This window comes from Carettochelys insculpta, chromosome 2 (assembly GCF_033958435.1).
Source record: "Carettochelys insculpta isolate YL-2023 chromosome 2, ASM3395843v1, whole genome shotgun sequence".
Classification (NCBI taxonomy): domain Eukaryota; kingdom Metazoa; phylum Chordata; order Testudines; family Carettochelyidae; genus Carettochelys; species Carettochelys insculpta.
In genome coordinates this window covers 223108691-223127321 of record NC_134138.1, presented here as the reverse complement: position 1 = coordinate 223127321, position 18631 = coordinate 223108691, and the positions used below count along the sequence as shown (strand labels likewise).

Sequence of the window (18631 nt, the reverse complement as noted above, 5' to 3'; positions counted from 1 at the left end):
ATTCCAATATTCATTTGAGCACCTCATTAGTATTCTTTGATTTGGCCATTAGCATGGCCATTTCGAAGTTTTTCGTAAGTGTAATCGTGACCATTAACTGGGTGGAAACGTGGCTTTGGGAGTCATATTATGCACAAACAGCATTGTGTGTTAACACTAAGAAGCTCTTACAATCTACAAATATATCTCACTTTTCACTAGGTAAATGGTTAGCAGTAAGGCCCTCTTTCAGGTGCTGCTAAACTTTGTTTTTTCACTACATTAATAGCACAACCATTTTTAACATCAGTACAGAGGGAAGTCACAACTGATGGCTGTTTTTTTCAGCACCAGATTAATTTCGTTATGTAGTTGGACCATATTTCAGCAAAGATGTAGCTAAAAAATAAATGAGGAATGCTGGAAATGTGGAGGTTACAGTAAAATTAAGTAGCTGTCGCCATTTATGTGGTTTTTTTAATGCTTACTTCATGGCGCTGCTCTAAGTAATGGCAAAGTAAGTAAAGCTCTTTGTAGTTTCTTACCATAAATATGGCTGAAACTATGTAGTGTGGGTGAACTCTGAGCTTATGGTGAACACATGAGACTTTATCACAAGACTTCAATATTTGGTGGTGGTTTATTTTTGTGTTTGATGGGGCGTCAGGGTTATTGAAGCACCTGTAATTACATGAGAATCTATTTTCATGAACCAAAAAGAAATTCTGTCCCTGGTGATGATGTAGGAAGGTCTGAAAATGTGACCACCAGGCACCCAAAAACTTTGGAAACTGAAAAAGAAATTCAAAATTGTATTTCTTAAAATTGGCTTAAATAATGTGATTGTGGGAGTCATGTATTTTCATGAGAGGGCACAGCTTGTGCTTATTTTCAATGACTGAGATGGTCAATACCCCACTTACATGTCATTGGAGAGTTGAGAGGTGTAGCTGATTACATGCTAACTGAGAGAGGGAAGAGTTATGCCTGTCTGTGCATGGAAGGTGTGACCAACTTTTTAGAAGTAGAATCAAGGGTAGGTTGCAACTGCACTTATTGTGTGTTCCTTAAGGTACATAAAATTGACTTAGTGCTAAACATATGATGGCCCAAATTTTCAAAATTAAACTGATTTTTTTCAGGTGTTCCTACTGCAGACACCTTCAAGTTTCAGTGTGAGGAACCTCCATAAACCCATTTGAAATTTGGAAAATTGGGCCCAACGTGTGTCAAGTTGGTGCCCCCCATTTCAAGACTAGTCTAGAAAATCTGGTCCTTTTGTGTTTGAGATTTCACTGCTATGGATGTACGGTAATCCTTCAAGATATGCGCATTTCGAATGCGCCTATCTTGTGTTTATGTGAGATGGAGTGCGGGGGGTGTCAGTACCATTGGGGTGCAGGGAGACCCTGCAGCTGGAAGCCGCCAGAGCCAGCCTGTTGGGTCCCCGGACAGGGGATGGAGAAGACCCCGCAGCTGGGAAGCAGCTTCGATCCCAGTCTAGCCCTCATCGGCAGCCCCAGATGAGGCTGCCATTTGCTTCCCCACTCCTCTGCTTGCGGGACTCAGGAAACTGACCAGCTTATGGTGGTCAACTTTCCAGGTCCTGCCAGCACAAGGGAGCTGGGAACCAGGCTGCTGCTTGGTTTCCGGGTCCCGCCAGTGCAAGGGAGCCAGGAACCAAGCTGCTGCATTGTTCCCAGTTCCCCACCATTTGCGGGATCAGCAAGCTGACTAGCCATGAGCTGGTCATTTTCCTGGTCCCGCAAGCAGCAGGGAGATGGGAACCAGGCTGGTCCCTGGTTCCCAGCTCCCCACCACTCTGGGAGCTAGGAAGCTGACCAGCCCTGGTGGGCTGGTCAGTTTCCTGGCTCCTGCAAGGTCTGGGAAGCTGGGCACCAGGCAGCAGCCTGGTTCCTGTCTCCTCTCCACTTGTGTGAAAATTTTGAGTCATGCTGGAGTTGCTGGAAAGCAACCCCCATGTAACTCAAGGGTTTACTGTACAGTAAACTCGTGTTTAACAGCTATTTGATCAACCGGCGCACTCGACTAACCAGCATAATTTACAGCCAAGCAGTTCTGATGAGTGGACACCAAGCGTGAGCACTTAGAGCAGAGGATGCTAAGGCTCCACTTAGATGCAGCATGGAGCGGCACAGAGCTAATGTGATGACTGATCATTAAGAGAGAATTTATGCCAATTGCAATGTAGATATTTCTTCAAAAAGATCTAGACAGAGGATCTGCCGGTAACCAGCAGGTAGTCATTTTGAACGACCACCACTAATACTTGTAAACAACCCCATCTCCCCCTTTTGGGGGACACACAGGCTGGCTACACTAGCTTCCAGCTTTGAAGGGAGCATATTAATTAGGGTGTTGGGAGATTACCAATGAAGTGCTGTGGTGTGTATATGTCTATATAGCACTTTATTAGGCTAAATCTGCCTCCCCAGTCCTGGCAAATTCAAAGTGCCAGCTTGTGTGTAGCCACAGCTAATCCAACTGGCACTTTGAAGTTCCCAGGCTACTTCGAAGTTTGCTGCCTTGAAGTTGCTGCAGGGGAGAATTAGCTTAATGAAGAGCTGCATATGCACCACAGCACTCATTAGTAATCTCCCTCAGTGCTGTGGTGCATATGTGGCACATCATTAAGCTAATTCTCCCCTGCAGCAACTTGGAAGTAGCCTGGGAACTTCGAAGTGCCGGTTGGATTAGCCGTGGCTACACACAAGCTGGCACTTCGAATTTGCCAGGACTGGGGAGGGAGATTTAGCCTAATAAAGTGCTATATATACACTACAGCACTTCATTAGTAATCTCCCACCATCCTAATTACCATGCCCCCTTTGAAGATGGGGGCTAGTCTAGACTCAGCCATATTGGCCGAGTGGAGGCAGCAGGCTCCTCTGTTCTCCCACCCAACATGAGCTACTTAACGCTGCCCAGAGCTACTCAGCTGAGGTTGTGTTCTGCTGGTAGAGGGTAACAGTCTTCTAATGCACGTGGATGCTTGTGGAAAAAGACGGGAAAATATTCTGCATACATTTTTGTTTCTTAATATCTAATCTTGTTTTTATTGTTAGGCATTGCTAGGTATATCTCTGTTATCCCTATTATTTGATTATCTGGCACCCTCCCAGTCCCGTGGATGCTGGATATCAAAGTTTACTGTCGTGTAGATACTTAAATACCAGGATATTCACTTTTAATCTAGGATGTCACTGTACTTGGCTTCAAGTTATTAGCGTACATGCTCTCATCTGGAATGGCTAACTTAAGCCTAATCAAAATAATTAACTATTCAACAGCTGTATATACATTAACAGTATCACTACAGTAACAGTTGTAACCAAAAAAAAAAAACCTGTTTCCAGAACCAACACAGAAGCAGCTTTTGCCTTGAATTGGATCTACTGATCTCAGCTAATGAGTTCTGTTCCAGGTAGGTGGATTAAGACAGTTCTGACATGGGGAAAAACCATCTCTCCTGTTGTACTTGCTGAATCACTTTCCCAAGGTGCTTCCTCTATGGAGCTCAACAGGTTCTTCCTTCTCTGCTGACACCCATTCTTCTAGACTACATTTTTTGCTTAGGGGAGAAGGGAATTTCTATAGGGTATAATTCTCACCTTATAAGTGGTGGATTCTTTTTAACAACAGGGGCCATACATGTCGTGTCCTGATCACTTTTCACCTTCTGGACTGTGAAAGCACTTTTTAATGCATTGTGTGCACTAGATTCCCTTTTATACTGGAGTTTCTCTTACTGGGGCTATTCATTCGCCTATCACGAGGCCCTGTAGCCTCTGGTATAAGCTGCCTTTGTTTTTTGCAACACAGTTATCCTCCCAAGTGCTTTGCAAGGTTGTTTCCATATCTGAACATAAGTGTCTTCTTCCACCATTTGTCAGGTGCCACATCTCCAATGGGGTTTGCTTGCTGGCAAGCAATTTGCAATCACCAAACAGGTGAGACATTTTCCACCTCTTTCCTCAATGGGGTCCTTCCTCTTCCTCCTCCCCGCTCTGTGGCTGTGTGTACACTAGACAGATTGTAGCCAGACTGCCAAGCAGATAAAAAGAGGAATCCACTCTGGGGACAGTGTGGCTGACTGCCCAGATGCGCTCTTGACAAAACAGCCTACCAGAAGCGCAGCAAACAAGGCTGCCTGGTGAACCAGAAGGCCTGTCTGTTGACAGAGGGGCTCCCCCTTCCATCCAGACTGGCTTTCTGTTAACAGAGTCTGTCAAAAGAGGTGTTCTTCCTCATGGGGGAGCAGGATAAGGCTGTCAACAAAAATGCTGCATTCTGTGAATCTACTCTTGACAGAAAGCTTGGGGAATCTGGATGCTCTGCAAGTTTTGTCAACAAAATGCTGGTTTTGTGGACAAAACCCTCTTGTGTAGACTTAGCCTGTGATCCTAGAGTTGGTTAAAGAAACACCCTTAAGAGCTGAGCAAGAGCGTTTTTTGGTCTGGAACTCAGCCGTGTATGCCATACACAACCCTATTTTTAGGTGTAGTCTTTGACTCCTTAGCTTTTACCTAGTATGGTACAGAACTGCCTTGAGACTAATAGTGTCCTAAAGTAGTGCCACCTATGGGGTCTCAATTTACCTGAGGGCCAGTGCTGGTCTTTAAATCCTCCTACCAGGCCACTAGTCACAGTGCCCTGGTAGGGCTCCAGGTGGAGGTCTTGGTGTTGTCCCCCCTTGCCCATGCAAGGCTGGACCTCTCCTGCTGGCCAGTGTGGCCCTGGTCCTGCTTGCTGCTTCCACTAACAGCCATGTCCTTGCACAGGAATCCTCCATGTACTCCCCTGGTAAATGAAAGCAAAGCCCTGGCCAGTGGGTAACAAAATGAAACTGGACAGACTGCAATAAATGAAAGTGAAACACTGTGCCTGTGTACAGTCATCACTCTGACATTTTCCTAGAGGGAATCTTACAACTCATTGGTGCACAGCTGATTTTTGTTGCAAAGGTGAATGTTAAGGTTTTCTAGTAATAAAGTCAAGAATAACATGGTAGGTACTCTGCTGTTGCACAGGTCAGAGAAGTTTTTTGGCTTTTACAGCAGAAAACTGGGGCTTGTCACTGACTGGGATAGTAGAGGGATGCAGGAAAGATGTTTTCAGGGGACATATGTAAGTAGCACCATAATGTCAATAGGGAGCCCCCTTGGGCTGGGGACTAGACTGCTGGGCACCAGACTGCTGTGATGGCATCCAATAACTCTGCTTTATGCTTCCAGCGTCTGAATGAATCCATACCTTAGGGCTTCTTGGCACTTGCCCTAGAGTGAAAAAACCATCCAGAACTACCTCCAAAGAGCTCAGACCTTGCCGTCCAAGTTCCTTGGTCCAGTAGACCCCTCAGTCTCCCTTCCCTGTAGTTTAAATACACATTCTCTTAGAACTCCAGGTGTGCTGAGGTCTTCATGTTAATGTCAAAGGCCCATGAAAGGTGTAAGAACCCAGACTTTGTGCAGGATTCTAGGCCAATATTGATTTTATTTAAATTGCATGTCTATTTGACGCTATTCCCCCCCACCTTGGTTTCCTCAACATTCCATTGTCTTCTGTGGGTGGAGTCAGTCTTCTGAGGCTGCGTAGGGTCAGTTAACTTCAGTGCATCACTTGTCTGAATCATGGACCTTCTCAGACTTTGGCCAGTCAGTGCCCTTCCCTCTTTCTCTCTCTCTCTCCCCCCCCCACCAAAGTTTACCGTTTAGGTGAATCCCTCTAATTGTATATGCCCCTCCAAACAGCACTTGCCACCCTTGTTCTTCTGGAAATTTTCTACTTCTCAACTTCTAGTCGCATACAGGAAAACCGGGAGGGGAGATCATCTCCCATCAATACCCTTAGCACACATTGTTTGGTGAAAGTACAGTTAAAGTTAGCATGTCTCCATTGTACCTAGCCTTGGAAACACACATTTGAAGTCTTGTCAGTAATGATACACAGAGGCATGAGAATTCTTGTTTTATAGATTAAAATTCATAGTTGCACTGACAGATCCCCAAGTGTCAAAGCCTAGCATTCCTCTCACTAAACATTTAAATATAAAAGTGCTAGAGACAGGTAAATAATTTTCACATTCAGCATTATTAGAAATCAGACTTGTTACATTATGGAATAGATCTGGAAATAATTTCTGGTTTAGTATTATGAACAACATTATGAAGCTATTGCAAATAATACCAGGTGACTCTCCCTTACTATATTAGGCATTTTACTATAATTCCCTTAATCTGTGAAAGGTGGTCAAATCAGTAGTGCTAGCTTATGAAGTTTTTCCCTATCCATGCAGTATACTTTAAAAAGTTAAAGAACATTAAACAAGGAAGTACACTCAATAGAAGCCTGAGGAATCTTACATGGCTGTTAAAACTGTAGAGAAGATGATGATTCCCTTTCCAGTCAACCTGAAGTCAACCAGATTTAGCATCTGGATGTTCTAGTGGGGAAGATATTATTGCTCTTTTGCTAATATTTTTATAAAATGCTGCACTCTTTTTGTTAATATTGGAGGGCTATTTGAAATACAGTGTGGAGTAAAGCCACAAGACACTGCAGACACCTTAAAATATTTTTTAAAACATGGTTTACTGTTGAAGCATACAGTATGTGCCTGAATGCTTTTTAAAAAGCAACACACTTAAAATCCCATCCCGTATAAAAGTGTTAACATAAAACCATACAGTTACTTATGCACATAACACTATGTATTTCATTTAAAAAAAAAAAAGCCTAAAAAAAGAAGTCTTCACCAAAGAGGGATGATCAGACATCTTGGCAATGAGTGAGCTTTTCCCCTGCTTATAATTCAGTCTTCAGCAGTTTCAGAGCTTTCTGCATATTTGAATACACTGGAAAGGAAACATTCAGAAATGTTGTTAGGTTTTTGCAGTTATATTCATTCAATTGTTGAAAATACTTTAGGGAAAGTGCAGATACTACTAAAGAGACCTTTGTCCCAAGCTCCCTTATTGTACTAATTCTCTCCCAAAAAACACTTAAACAGTCCCAACCACGTTTACAGTTAGTGGCTGCAGAAGGTGATTTCCAGAGATGGGTTGGAGGAGTCCAGTCCTTCCACACAATTTAATTTCTCTTACATTACCTCACATTTCCTGCACTTTCATTACAATTCTTGGTTCCCCTTCTGCTGCAAGACACTAATTATTCCTGCTACCTTTAATAGGATTCAGTCTGTAGCACCTAAGGTGCTTAGAGCACTAGTATTTAACCTCTTATGTAAAATGAATACTGATTAGTTATGCAATTTCCTACAAAAATGCATTATCTTTCTTTAAAAGAAGAGGAATTTTAATGTTCCAGATATACACTACTGGTCTATCAGGATAAATGATGGGAAAATATTTAGTTTAACATCACTTTACATTTAATTTCTTGTCAAAGCTGCTGTCTTAATGCATTTGTGTAAAGTATAGAAAAATGAGCTGTAGTTTTTATCAGCCTCATTCTGATACCTTTACCCTGATGGTGAACCTATTGATTTCCTATGCAATTACTCATGCAATAAGACAACTGAGTGTAAGGTTGTCCCAGTTAGACACTAAATAAGCAAGAGGTCATGAACGATTTGGTTAAGTCTGGCAATTCAATCATGTTTCAATGAATATTGAGTAAAAAACAGAACAAGCATTTCTCATTGCTCTTTCAGAGGACATTTGTCCCTTCTAAAAATGTTCGTGCGAGCTTTGGCTGGGAAACGCAATACTTACACAATGAAATATCTGAAGGCTCATACGCATAGAGACGGTTTGAGTATCTTCCAGTAATATCTGCTCTAACTGTCAGGGAAGGATCTTGAAAGGAGATAGGAAAAGCAATGGATGAAACTATTAATTTTCAAAAAGCAGTCTACAACAACATTAAGTATAACTAGACAGGCCAAAGGGCTAAAAGATAAGACTAAACCGCAAAAATATGTATGAGTATATCAAAAGCAGGAAATCTTGATTGTGGCAATACTAAAGGAGCACTTGAGTTGGGTAAGGCCATTGCAGAGAACCTAAATGAATAATTTGAATTGGACTTCACTATAGTGAAGAAAGCCAGTCTTTTTGGGTTACAGAACTGAGGAATGGTCTCATATCGAGCTGTCTATGTGGAAGCTTTTGAGCAGACTGGTAAGTTATGCAATTTAGAAATGTGTAATTACAGTACTAACAACAATGGTATGTCAACTATCATTTAAGTCACCCTCTGCACCAGATGACTGGCAGATAGCTAATGCAGTGCCAATTTAAAAACCAAACCAAACCCTTTCTCCAGTGGAAAAAAAAGCAGTCCAATAGCAGTTTAAAGACTAACAAAAGAATTTATTAGGTGGTGAGTTTTCATGGGATAGACCCACTTCTTCAGACCATAGTCTGTTCTGGTATGGCTATGGTCTGAAGAAGTGGGTCTATCCCACGAAAGCTCACCACCTAATAAATTCTTTTGTTAGTCTTTAAACTGCTACTGGACTGCTCTTTTGTTTTGATAGTATCTAGACTAACACGGCTATCTCTCTGCTACTTTCTCCAGTGGTGATCCTGACTATTACAAGCCAGTTAACCTAACCTCAGTACCAGGCAAATGAGTTGAAATTTCAGTAAAGAACAGATTTGTCAGAAAAATTATATGTTGGGAAAAAGTCAACATTACTTTTGCAAAGGGAAATCTACTAAAATTCTTTGCCAGAGGGAGTTAAACATGTGAACAAGGGTGATCCAGTGGTATTAGTGTACTTGGACTTTCAGAAAGCCTTTTACAAGGCCTTTCACCAAGCGCTCTTAAGTAAAAGCAGGCAATCATTGGGTAAGAGAGAAAACCCTCTCATGGCTCAGTAACTAGTTAAGATAAGCAGCAAAAGCTGGGTCTACACTACAAAAAAAACACAGAAGTTTCACTCTCTCTCACACACCCACCCACCCCTTACTTCAAAGTAGGGTGCTGTTCCACTCCCAGGAATGGAGTAAGGGCTTCAAAGTTGGGCTCCCTACTCCAAAGTCAACTTTGAAGCAAGGGTAAATTTGTGTAGACTCTCTGCTGGCTACTTCAATGTAGTGCTTAACTTCAAAAGTCAGTTCTTAATGTAGAAACACCCAAAGAGAGGTAAACAATGGGGTCAGGGTAGTGGGAAGACCAGTGCCGTTCAACATATTCATCAGTAGTTTGCAAAAAGAGTTAAATAGCAAGGTGTCAAAGTTTGCCATGGTGCAGAATTTCTTGAGTAGTCATCTGTGTACTCCATCCAGTAAGAATTACAAAGGGCTCTTATGAAAGTTGGGTAACTGGGTAAAGTAGCACAACAAATTCAGTCAATGCCTGTTGGAAAATAGGATTCCAACGGTATAAACATTGATGGAGGTCTGTATCAGCTGTTACTGCTCAAGAAAGATCCTGGAGTCATCATGGATAGCTTTTGTGAAAACATCCGCTCAGCATGCAGTAGCGGTCAAAAATGGTTAACAGAATGTTAGGAAAGGACAAGGTTGGACAAAAAAAAAATATAAATTACACTGTATAAGTATATAGGGTATGTCCCACTACAAATACTAGGTACAGTTTTGTCCCCCCACCACATATATATTAGAATGGGGGAAAGTGCAGAACAGGGGAACAAAAATGATTAGCAGGATGGAAAAACATATGAGAAGAAATTAAAAAGATGGACCTTTCACCTAAGGAAAGAGATGATTAAAGGAGTAATATAGTAATAGTGATCAAGGCCTATAAATTCCCAACTATCAACACAAAAAAAAAAGCAGTCCAGTAGCACTTTGAAGACTAACAAAATAATTTATTAGGTGATGAGCTTTTGTGGGACAGACCCACTTCAGATCATTGCCATACCAGAACAGACTCAATATTTCTCTGTTAATTATTTTGTTAGTCTTTAAAGTCCTACTGGACTGCTTTTAAATTCCCAAATGGTGGGGAAAAAAGCATATAAGGAAGTATTATTCATCCATTCACATAACACAAAAAACAGGCGCCATCCAAATAAATTAATAAGCAGCAGTAAGTAAAAGCATGCCTAAGGAAGGGCACACAATTAGTCACCCCGTGGAGCTCTTTGCCAGGGAATGTTGTGAAGGTCAAAAATAAATATAAATGGGTTAAAAAAAATAGATAAGGTCACAGTTAATACCCAAGATGGTCAGGGATGCAACCCCATTTTCCTGATGTCCCTGAATCCGCAACTGCCAGAAGCTGGGACAGGACAACAGGGGATGGATAACTTGGTAAGTTACCCTGTTCTGTTCATCCCCTCTGAAGCATTTGGCACCAGCCACTATGGGATAATAGGATAGTGGGCGAAATGGACCATTGGTCTGTCACAATGTGGCCATTCTTATGTTCTCAAGTAGTCCATGCCTGTACGGGAAGATAGTGTGTTGTTCCAATAGCTGATATTCATGTTTTATAAATGGTGTGAACAAAACCACAGTATTTCTGAACCAGTATGGAGGGGGGGGGGGGGGAGTATTTCAGTGTTGAATAGTGCAGTTGCCCAATTTACATCCCACATCATTACATGATACTTGAATTACCTTATGCCCCTTGTTACAAATATTAATAGTTACAAAGGACCATGGTGCTTTAGCCTTCTTATTTCAGTCAATAGATTGAAATAAATGGTCTCAGCAAGATTCACATGCAAGCCTTCCTCAGAACCTGCAAAGGTCCTCCTAAGGCCAGGGAAGGAGATGGCTGGGAGAATAAGCCACTTTCCTTGCAAGGCTAGCAGATAAGGTCTGAAATTACTGTTGTTTAAGGTTGTATTAACTACTATGAAATGGAGCTCTCTTTGCATCAGGACATTTTCCCCTAGGCCCCTACCCCACCAGGCCCTTCAGGTTAGCTGTTCCCGGGGGGCAGCAGTGGACAGAGGAATCCCTGGCAGTACAGACCACTGGAATCATGCTGTTGGATCTAGAGAGAAGGCGGAGAGTCCTAGACTCAAGTATGGAGACACAGAGCCTCCTGTGAATACCTGAAATCTTTGTTCTGGAGGCAAACTCCCTATTCCTTCTGTAGGTGGAGAAGGCAGACTCACCCTATCTGATGAAAGCTTCATGAGAAGAAATGTTAGACGTTCTCTCATACTTACCCCTCCCCAGACAGTTTTTGGTTTTATTTGGCTATTACAGGGGTGATTTTGGTCTAAAAATACTAAGAGCATCACTGCATTACTCTGTTTTCTAATGTCAGCAGCTGTAGTGAGTGAAAGTCAGTCAATTTTAAATGACACTTTTCAGATTACGAGTGACTTATTTAACAAAAGTAGATTTTTCAAAGCTATTAATGAGCAGTGCCTGCACCACTGCAGGATGTGTGGGCCGTTATTCACCTAGCCACACAGTTGTGTGCCTAATTAGTGTGCATTAGTACCTGACATGCACACACAAACCTTTGAAAGTCTGGCCCTTTAAGCATGTTGGATCATTGCTGCTTTTATGGAAAAGACGTTGTTTGAAAGGAAAAAAGCCTTCAATTGTTATTTGTGTTCAGAAATAGCTTTGTGAAGCAAGGAGATGGTCAACAAGTCTGTTTTGAGCTTTGATACCCTAGATACCAAACTGTGCTGCTTTAAACAGAGACCTAGAAGATAAAGTCCTGGAGCTACAGAAGACAATGGCAAAGCTTCAGAAGCGCTATAATCACATCACCCGTAACTGGCAAGATTTAAAATCTGAAGGGAGAACCAAACCCCGGGAATGGTTTCACCTCTGGACACACAAATAAAGGACCACCACATAAAATAATATACATGAAGAAACATGCCTCGGGTAATGTGGTTTGCAGGCCAAAAAGTATGTGCAGATTAGCTTGCGTCTTCCTCATTCATAACTGAAGAGTCAGGTAGGTATTCACTGCCTCGAGCTGAGCTCAAGCTTTCATTGGTGTACTCATCTCTACTTAGAACACACACCACAAATTATGGACTAAAAATTTCTCTCTAATTATTTAAGCCTCATCCCCTAAGATAAGGCCCACACACAAATGCCTAATTCCTGTTGTGTTATGTCACATTAGCTCTGTTTTGCCAGAACAAAAGATTCCATTCTTCTTTTAGTGTTAGCTCTGATTAACAACAATGCAGATATTTCCCCACTGGGGGACCCAGCCTCTATAGCTTCAAAACTGGCTGCCATCCTTGGTAGTTATGCCATTAAAGCTGACACTACTCACCTACAAAAATAACTCTAGGGACATACTGGCCATCGGGTGAAAGATGCTTGTCAGTTGTTTCATACTGGAACAAAAGCAATAAGGGTTGATAAGTCAAGATTGCTGCAGACAAACAGGACATTTGCTTTTTGCTTGATAATTTCTTGATTACACTTAATACATAGCTTGAAGTTTTAGAAATACACTAACTAAAGAACACTCAACTGCAGATATCAGTTTTAACAATGGTTTATACTGGTTTGAAATAAATATTTTATACCGTTTGTGTATTTTTTGTAATAGATTTTTAACAAATGGGTTCTAAAGCTATCTGTTGTCGCACCAGACACTTCTAGGCATATCTGATTAACCCGATTCACCTTAGTCAAAGACGCCATGATTAAAGATATGCATTTGCTATTACCAATCACTATTTGATTAGAGTTAGTTGAAATTTTAATTATAGATAATATGTAATTGGAGCACTTACCACAAGATTCAGAAGAATAAACTTTTCAGCCAATTTCTGTATTTCTTTGTTTTCAGCAAATACTTTCTTCAATGCTACAATTAATAAGTTGAAACAATTATTACAAATGAAATACAAACTGTGTGTGGGTGAGGGGTGGTGGAAAACACACATTTTCTAAGATGTGATATAGAAAAACATTCAAACATGATTGATTGACTCTGTAGTGCTCTTTCTGAGATTAAAATCTGATCCTTCAGACCAGTCATACAAATGGACTTTAATAACCACCCCAGAGAGTTCTCCTAAAATCAGTAGAGTAAGCCACTGAAGTACAGAGCAAGTTTATATTTTAGTATTGTGTTTGAGGTCATAAGGTAGACAACAAGTTCACATTATTACCTTGACTGTGTGGGCAGTCCTCTAAATGGTGTATAATCATCAGGGGCTTGTTGCTGGAATGGAAGAAGACGCTACATTTAAGTTTTTCCTTATTAAAAACCTTAAAGCCAGGGCTAACCAGGGAGGACCACCTCAGATTGTAAAGGACAATTAATGAACACACAGATTTCTAATGCTACAGAGTTCTTTTTAATGACAAAGGAGTCAGGTAAATCAAATTACACTAGATGGCACCATTGAAACCTGTGGCAAGGATAGAAAGAACATGGTTGTTTTACCTGTTCTTGGATCTGAACAAGGCTTCTTCGTAAGTCTGAGTCCAGATAAGATTATCTCCCCACCCTAAAAAGAAAATGACAAACAGCAATTACCTTTAAAAAAGTGTTGTTGATGAGACCATTATTTTGTACTTGAAGCCTAGATATAGATGAAACTGAGAAGTACTTGGAGAGAATTTGTTACTAAGAAAGGTATTACAACTGAATAAACATGAAATATTTTCCAAGGGGAAAAATTACTTGGGGGGAAGATAGTATTTCAAGATGTGAGAAATAATATTTTTTTAAATTACATACACACGAAAGGAAGGACTGTAGGCCAGACAATTATTTAAAGATGTAATAGACTTAACTGTAGCAGGTGGGGGGTGAAAAATATTTATAAAGCTAGGCTTGATAGAATGAACCAAGTTTTTACCTCGGGAGAGAGTTTGAGGCAGTTTTGGTTTGGTCTCAGGTACTTCTTTTGCATCCCTTTTAGCACTGTTCTTAGCTGTGAAATCTTTAGCCAGGGTATAAGAAACAGCAACAAGCAGCAGGAACACAGATATCAAATTCTTCTCCATGGCTGGTGCTGAAAAGACAACCAACCCTTACAATGCCTGCAGGTCTTCAAACTGCCAATCAGAAAATTGCTCAGCAGGATTATGTGTATGAACCTTCCTTGTACAAATAGCAAAGTCACAAATATAAAGCTGGTCTGAGCCACTGCTAGAATTAACAACACCTGCTAGTTTGCCTTGTCAATGAAGTAATGTGTAGCAAACACATTATTAAAATGCTTAAATCTATCACCTCCCCAAAATTTTAAAAGCTACTTGCTACCACTCAAAAATAAACCCATCCTGTCTCAGTGCAGACATTCCTGATACACTGATGTTAGTCTGTTTTTCTTCACAGGGGCTTTGCAAACATTGGCTTCACTAAATAAGATTCACCAGCTGGATAATATTTATAGTATCAGTTATTTAATTGATTAGATGCCCTTGCAAATCTTAAGGGTCCAATAAAATTTATTACCTCACTTATCTAATTATTATGGTAATGAATAAGTTTTATAAATGAGAGGGACAAGGTATCTCCCAACATCCTTATGGGGAAACTCACGTGAGCAGGATGGGGACCTCAGATATAGAAACTGAGGTACAGCAGTGCAAACTTCCTTACTGAAGAGTGTCTCAAGGTTTGCACACACATTTAGAATTGTGCTTCACCGCTAATCATGCTTCCCACTTATTTTTGAAGGTTCAATTATTGTGTTACTATAACAGCTTCTTTTAGAACAGCGAAGATTTGTTTGGAAATGCAACCTGTCAGTTTAAGAGATGCCTTGCTATGGCAATCTCCCCCACAGTCTGACTCAGGAAGTGAGGATAAAGGCTAGAAAATTGGACGAGAAGTTTCATGATCTTCTAAATAAGATAATTCTACTGGAGAAATAAATGTAGTGCTCTTCCTTTGTGAGATTCAAATTTGCTTTTTCATGTTTCATATGAATGCTAAGGTAGCTGGGGGGAGGGCTACTTCATAAAACTTATAATGGACAGATATGCATGCCTTGGGATGCCTAGGAAAAACAAAATGGATGCATGAGCTTCAGCAGGTGTATTTTAAAAGCAAGTTGCAAATATGAAAGTGTGACAAGGGTGACTCTTTTCAAAGCTTTGGGCAGGGGAGACCCATATGAGGGCTTATTCATGTGAATGGGAATGCCTGGTGGATAACCCTTTGTTGTGCTCTAATACTTAACAGAGCCTGGTTCTTTGCTCAGTCCCAGCTTCAACAGCATGCAAAACGGAATGCTTTTTGGAAGCTGGCTGCTCTTTAGATTGCAGGGTGGGGAAGGTCTCTTTGAAGGGAGAAGGAAATCTAGTACATTTTCATTAGAAAGCCCAGAGGCAATTCAGTGCGGACTCCAGAGACCCATTTAGAACACTGCATAGAAAATACCACTGCAAAACAATATTAGTCTGTCCCACAAGAGCTCATCGCCTAATAAAACATTGTTATTCTTTAAAGTGCTACATTTCTGCTGCTTTGCTTCAAAAAAAGACAAGGGGAGAGGGAGGAGGAGACTGGAAATCAGAGAGCAAACAAATCTCAGCAATTGAAAGCACTGACCAACCGGCATCAAACCTGCTCCTTAAAGCATCACTTGTACAAAGTTAGACACTGCTATGGCAATCTGCTAAAGGGAAAATAAAATGCCTGGTTCTCTTCATTGAAGAGATACTATTACTTGACCTGCCCTCACTATGGCCGCTCATGCACTTTAAGTTGCCTGTTTCTTCCCTTTCCATTTCTCACCTGTCACAGTAATAAGTAACTTGAGTCCAAAGTACACTAGAAGCTAACAGGTGCATTTCTAATCAAGAACTCATAGTCTTACCTTCTTTACCCTCCCACTTGCTCGAGGAGCCGGGCACGTTTTCCAAGTTGCAGTGCGAACTGCACAGTCTCAGTAAAATCTATTTATGTACCTTGGCACACCTGAACTCCACCCACCAGCAAGGTATTTGAATGCTACGCCCTGTGAGCTAAACATTCTATTTTTTAAAAGAAAATAATATTCAAAGTTAATTTTTGAATCAAGTCATGTCAATCTTTTATACCAATTAGCCCTTGGAAAATATGTTTTATCACAGAGACATTTACATGGATTTTTGGGTGATTTTTTAAAAGACATTTTGACATATGGGCAAAGAGCCAAGTCCAGGTAAGCATAAATCAAGATTCCTGATTTGCCTGAAGGCTGATTTGTCTTTGCATGATTGGATGGAAGTTTCAGCCTGCAGCACAGTTCTTTTATTCCTTTGAGAAAGTCACAATGATGATTCAGAACTCCAGATTTCCATCACTGTGATAATTAGGTGATCATGTGTGCTACATATTGTAGTTTAAGGTAGAACATTGATTTTTGTTGTAGTTTTCTTTAAAAAACTAATCAAATAGGAATATTTCCAAGGAAAATTATTTTAGTAAACAGCGATGCAGACCTTGGGAACTGTCACATTTTGGGGAACTTTGAAAACAAATAATGTTAAGTGTCACATTTTAAATATATCTCTGATTTATGTATTACGTAACAAAGCAATCTTATACTTAATTTTGCTATGAAATCCTTGATTTTATAATTGATATACATGTAGTACAGTGCAGCATTTAGGAAAAGTATAGAATCATTTGTCTGAAAGACATCCATCCAATACTATTTGCTCTGAATAATTTAAGAGTAATATACATACATTGTTTCTGACTTGGGCCTGGGTAACATAGTTTGAAACTATAGTATATGTTAATTGAGGCCTGTCGGTGCAGAAGTATTTTAAGGAACCAAGAATAATAGCCATTTCTGGTAGGAAAAGTTTAGCATTATTTGGATAGGGAGATGAAAACTACAGATGTCGAATTCACTATGCTTTCTTGAGTCCACTATTGACAGCCAATTTCTGAGCGTATTTAAGAGGAAGTACTGCTTATCCTAATGCACCCCTTATAGGTTTTAGCTTTCTCAACATTTTGTAAATCACAGTTAGGAAAATACTGAGCACAGAAAAGATGATGATCTCGTTTGGCTGTAATTATTACATTTCATATAAAGTAACTCAGCAAGGTGATTAGAAATGTAATTTTATGAACTAAAAGTTGAATGTGTGCTAAAGAGGAAATCTAAGCATTCATAGAGATCAGGTTGTTTTAAGTCCATATTAAAGGGCTTGTCTACACTTGCCCCCAACTTCGAAGGGGGCATGTTAATCAGGGCCATGGGAGATTACTAATGAAGTGCTGCGGTGAAGATGCAGCACTTCGTGAAGCTACTTCTCCCCTGCAGCAACTTTGAAGCATCAAACGTCAAAGTGCCAGCATGCGTGTAGCCACAGGCGCTTCAAAGTGTCCGCACTGCATTACTTCGAAGTCCCTTTACTCCTCAAAAGTTGACGCGTGTGAAAATTAGCCTAATGAAGTGCTGTGTATTCACCACAGCATTTCATTAATCATCTCCCGTTGCCATGATTACCAGGCCCCCTTCGAAGTTGGGGGCAAGTGTAGAGAAGCCCAAAGTGTTTTATATTAACTTTATATATAGACTGATAAATAAATGAAATAAGAGTAGTAATATGAGTGTTTTACCTGAGGTGGCTTTATTCCTGTATTTCTCCCATAGGATGCAGAGCTACATCTAAGGCTATGTCTATGCCAGAGGGTTTTGTTGACAAAATCCGCAGAGCATCTTGATGACCAAGGAATTCTGTTGACAGTAAATTGACAGAACTCAGCAGTTTTGTCAACAGCGTTCTGCCATTCCCCAGGAGACAGTATGCCTCTCTCGACAGAGATCTGTTGACAAAAGGTGGGTCTGGACATTCTGGGGGCCTTCTGTCAACACCCTGTCCACAGCAAGCAGCACTCCATGGTCCCTGCTTCTGGCCATTCTTAAAGATGCAGGGAGTCCTGGAAACTCTGTGGCAGGAAGCTGTGAGTCTGGAAGCAGCCCAGCAGCATGCTGTTTGTCCCCATGCCCTAATGGCCAGACCTCACAGAGATGGCAGAGAGCCAGGCCCCTCGCGACCTCCCTGGTCCTTCCAGAGTGCAGCCTGAGGGGTCACAGGACCCTCCCTGGGGTTCTAAAAGACAGTCCTCCTCCTGGAATGGGGCTGAGGTCAAGGACTTGCTGGACATGTGGGGTGAGGAACAGACCCTCCTCAACTTCAAAGTCAAGTGGAGGAATGCCCCCCCGCATATGCCTGGCTGGCCACCACCCCGGTGGCACAGGGCCAACCCACGCACACCTTGGAGCAGGTGTGGGTGAAAATGAAGGCACTCTGGCAGGGCTACACCCACACCTGTGATGCCAGGCAGAGATCTGGGACATGACCTGTGACCTGACCCTATTATAGGGAGCTTCATCACCTCCTGTGGGGGGATGGCATGTCCCCTCCACTTGCCGCCATCAACACTGTGGAGACCGCCCTCTTCCCACAGCTGGAGGTGCAGCACTCTGGGAGCCAACCCCCAATGGAGCCAGAGGCCAGAACTTGCAGGGGATGTTGTGCTCCCCCTTTGTCCAGGCTTGTGAGCAGGTACCATACTGGCTGAGTCAGGCATTAAATAGTTCTTGGCTTGGGTCCAGCTGCCCTGTGCAGAGCTTCATAAGTCAGGGCACGAGGGGGTAGGTGGTATCCTCCACAATGCACAGTGGCATGTGCACATCCCTGACTTCCAGCTCCCAGCCAGGAATGAAGGTGCCCACCACTATCCTCCGATACAGGCTGGAGATGTGGAACATCTGTGCGTCCTGCGCCCAGCC

General features: G+C 41.6%; 1 protein-coding gene across 1 annotated transcript; it reads right to left on the bottom strand.

Moving 5' to 3' along the window:
- Positions 1 to 5952: 5952 nt before the first annotated feature.
- On the bottom strand, positions 5953 to 15771 carry AGR2 (anterior gradient 2, protein disulphide isomerase family member). Its single transcript, XM_074986198.1, has 8 exons — positions 15713 to 15771; positions 13742 to 13897; positions 13324 to 13387; positions 13046 to 13098; positions 12665 to 12738; positions 12196 to 12259; positions 7734 to 7817; positions 5953 to 6854 (listed from the first exon to the last, which is right to left on the bottom strand). Exons 2-8 carry the CDS (start codon positions 13887 to 13889, stop codon positions 6805 to 6807), a joined length of 537 nt encoding a protein of 178 aa, XP_074842299.1. The 5' UTR covers positions 13890 to 13897; positions 15713 to 15771; the 3' UTR covers positions 5953 to 6804.
- Between the last annotated feature and the right edge of the window lie 2860 nt (positions 15772 to 18631).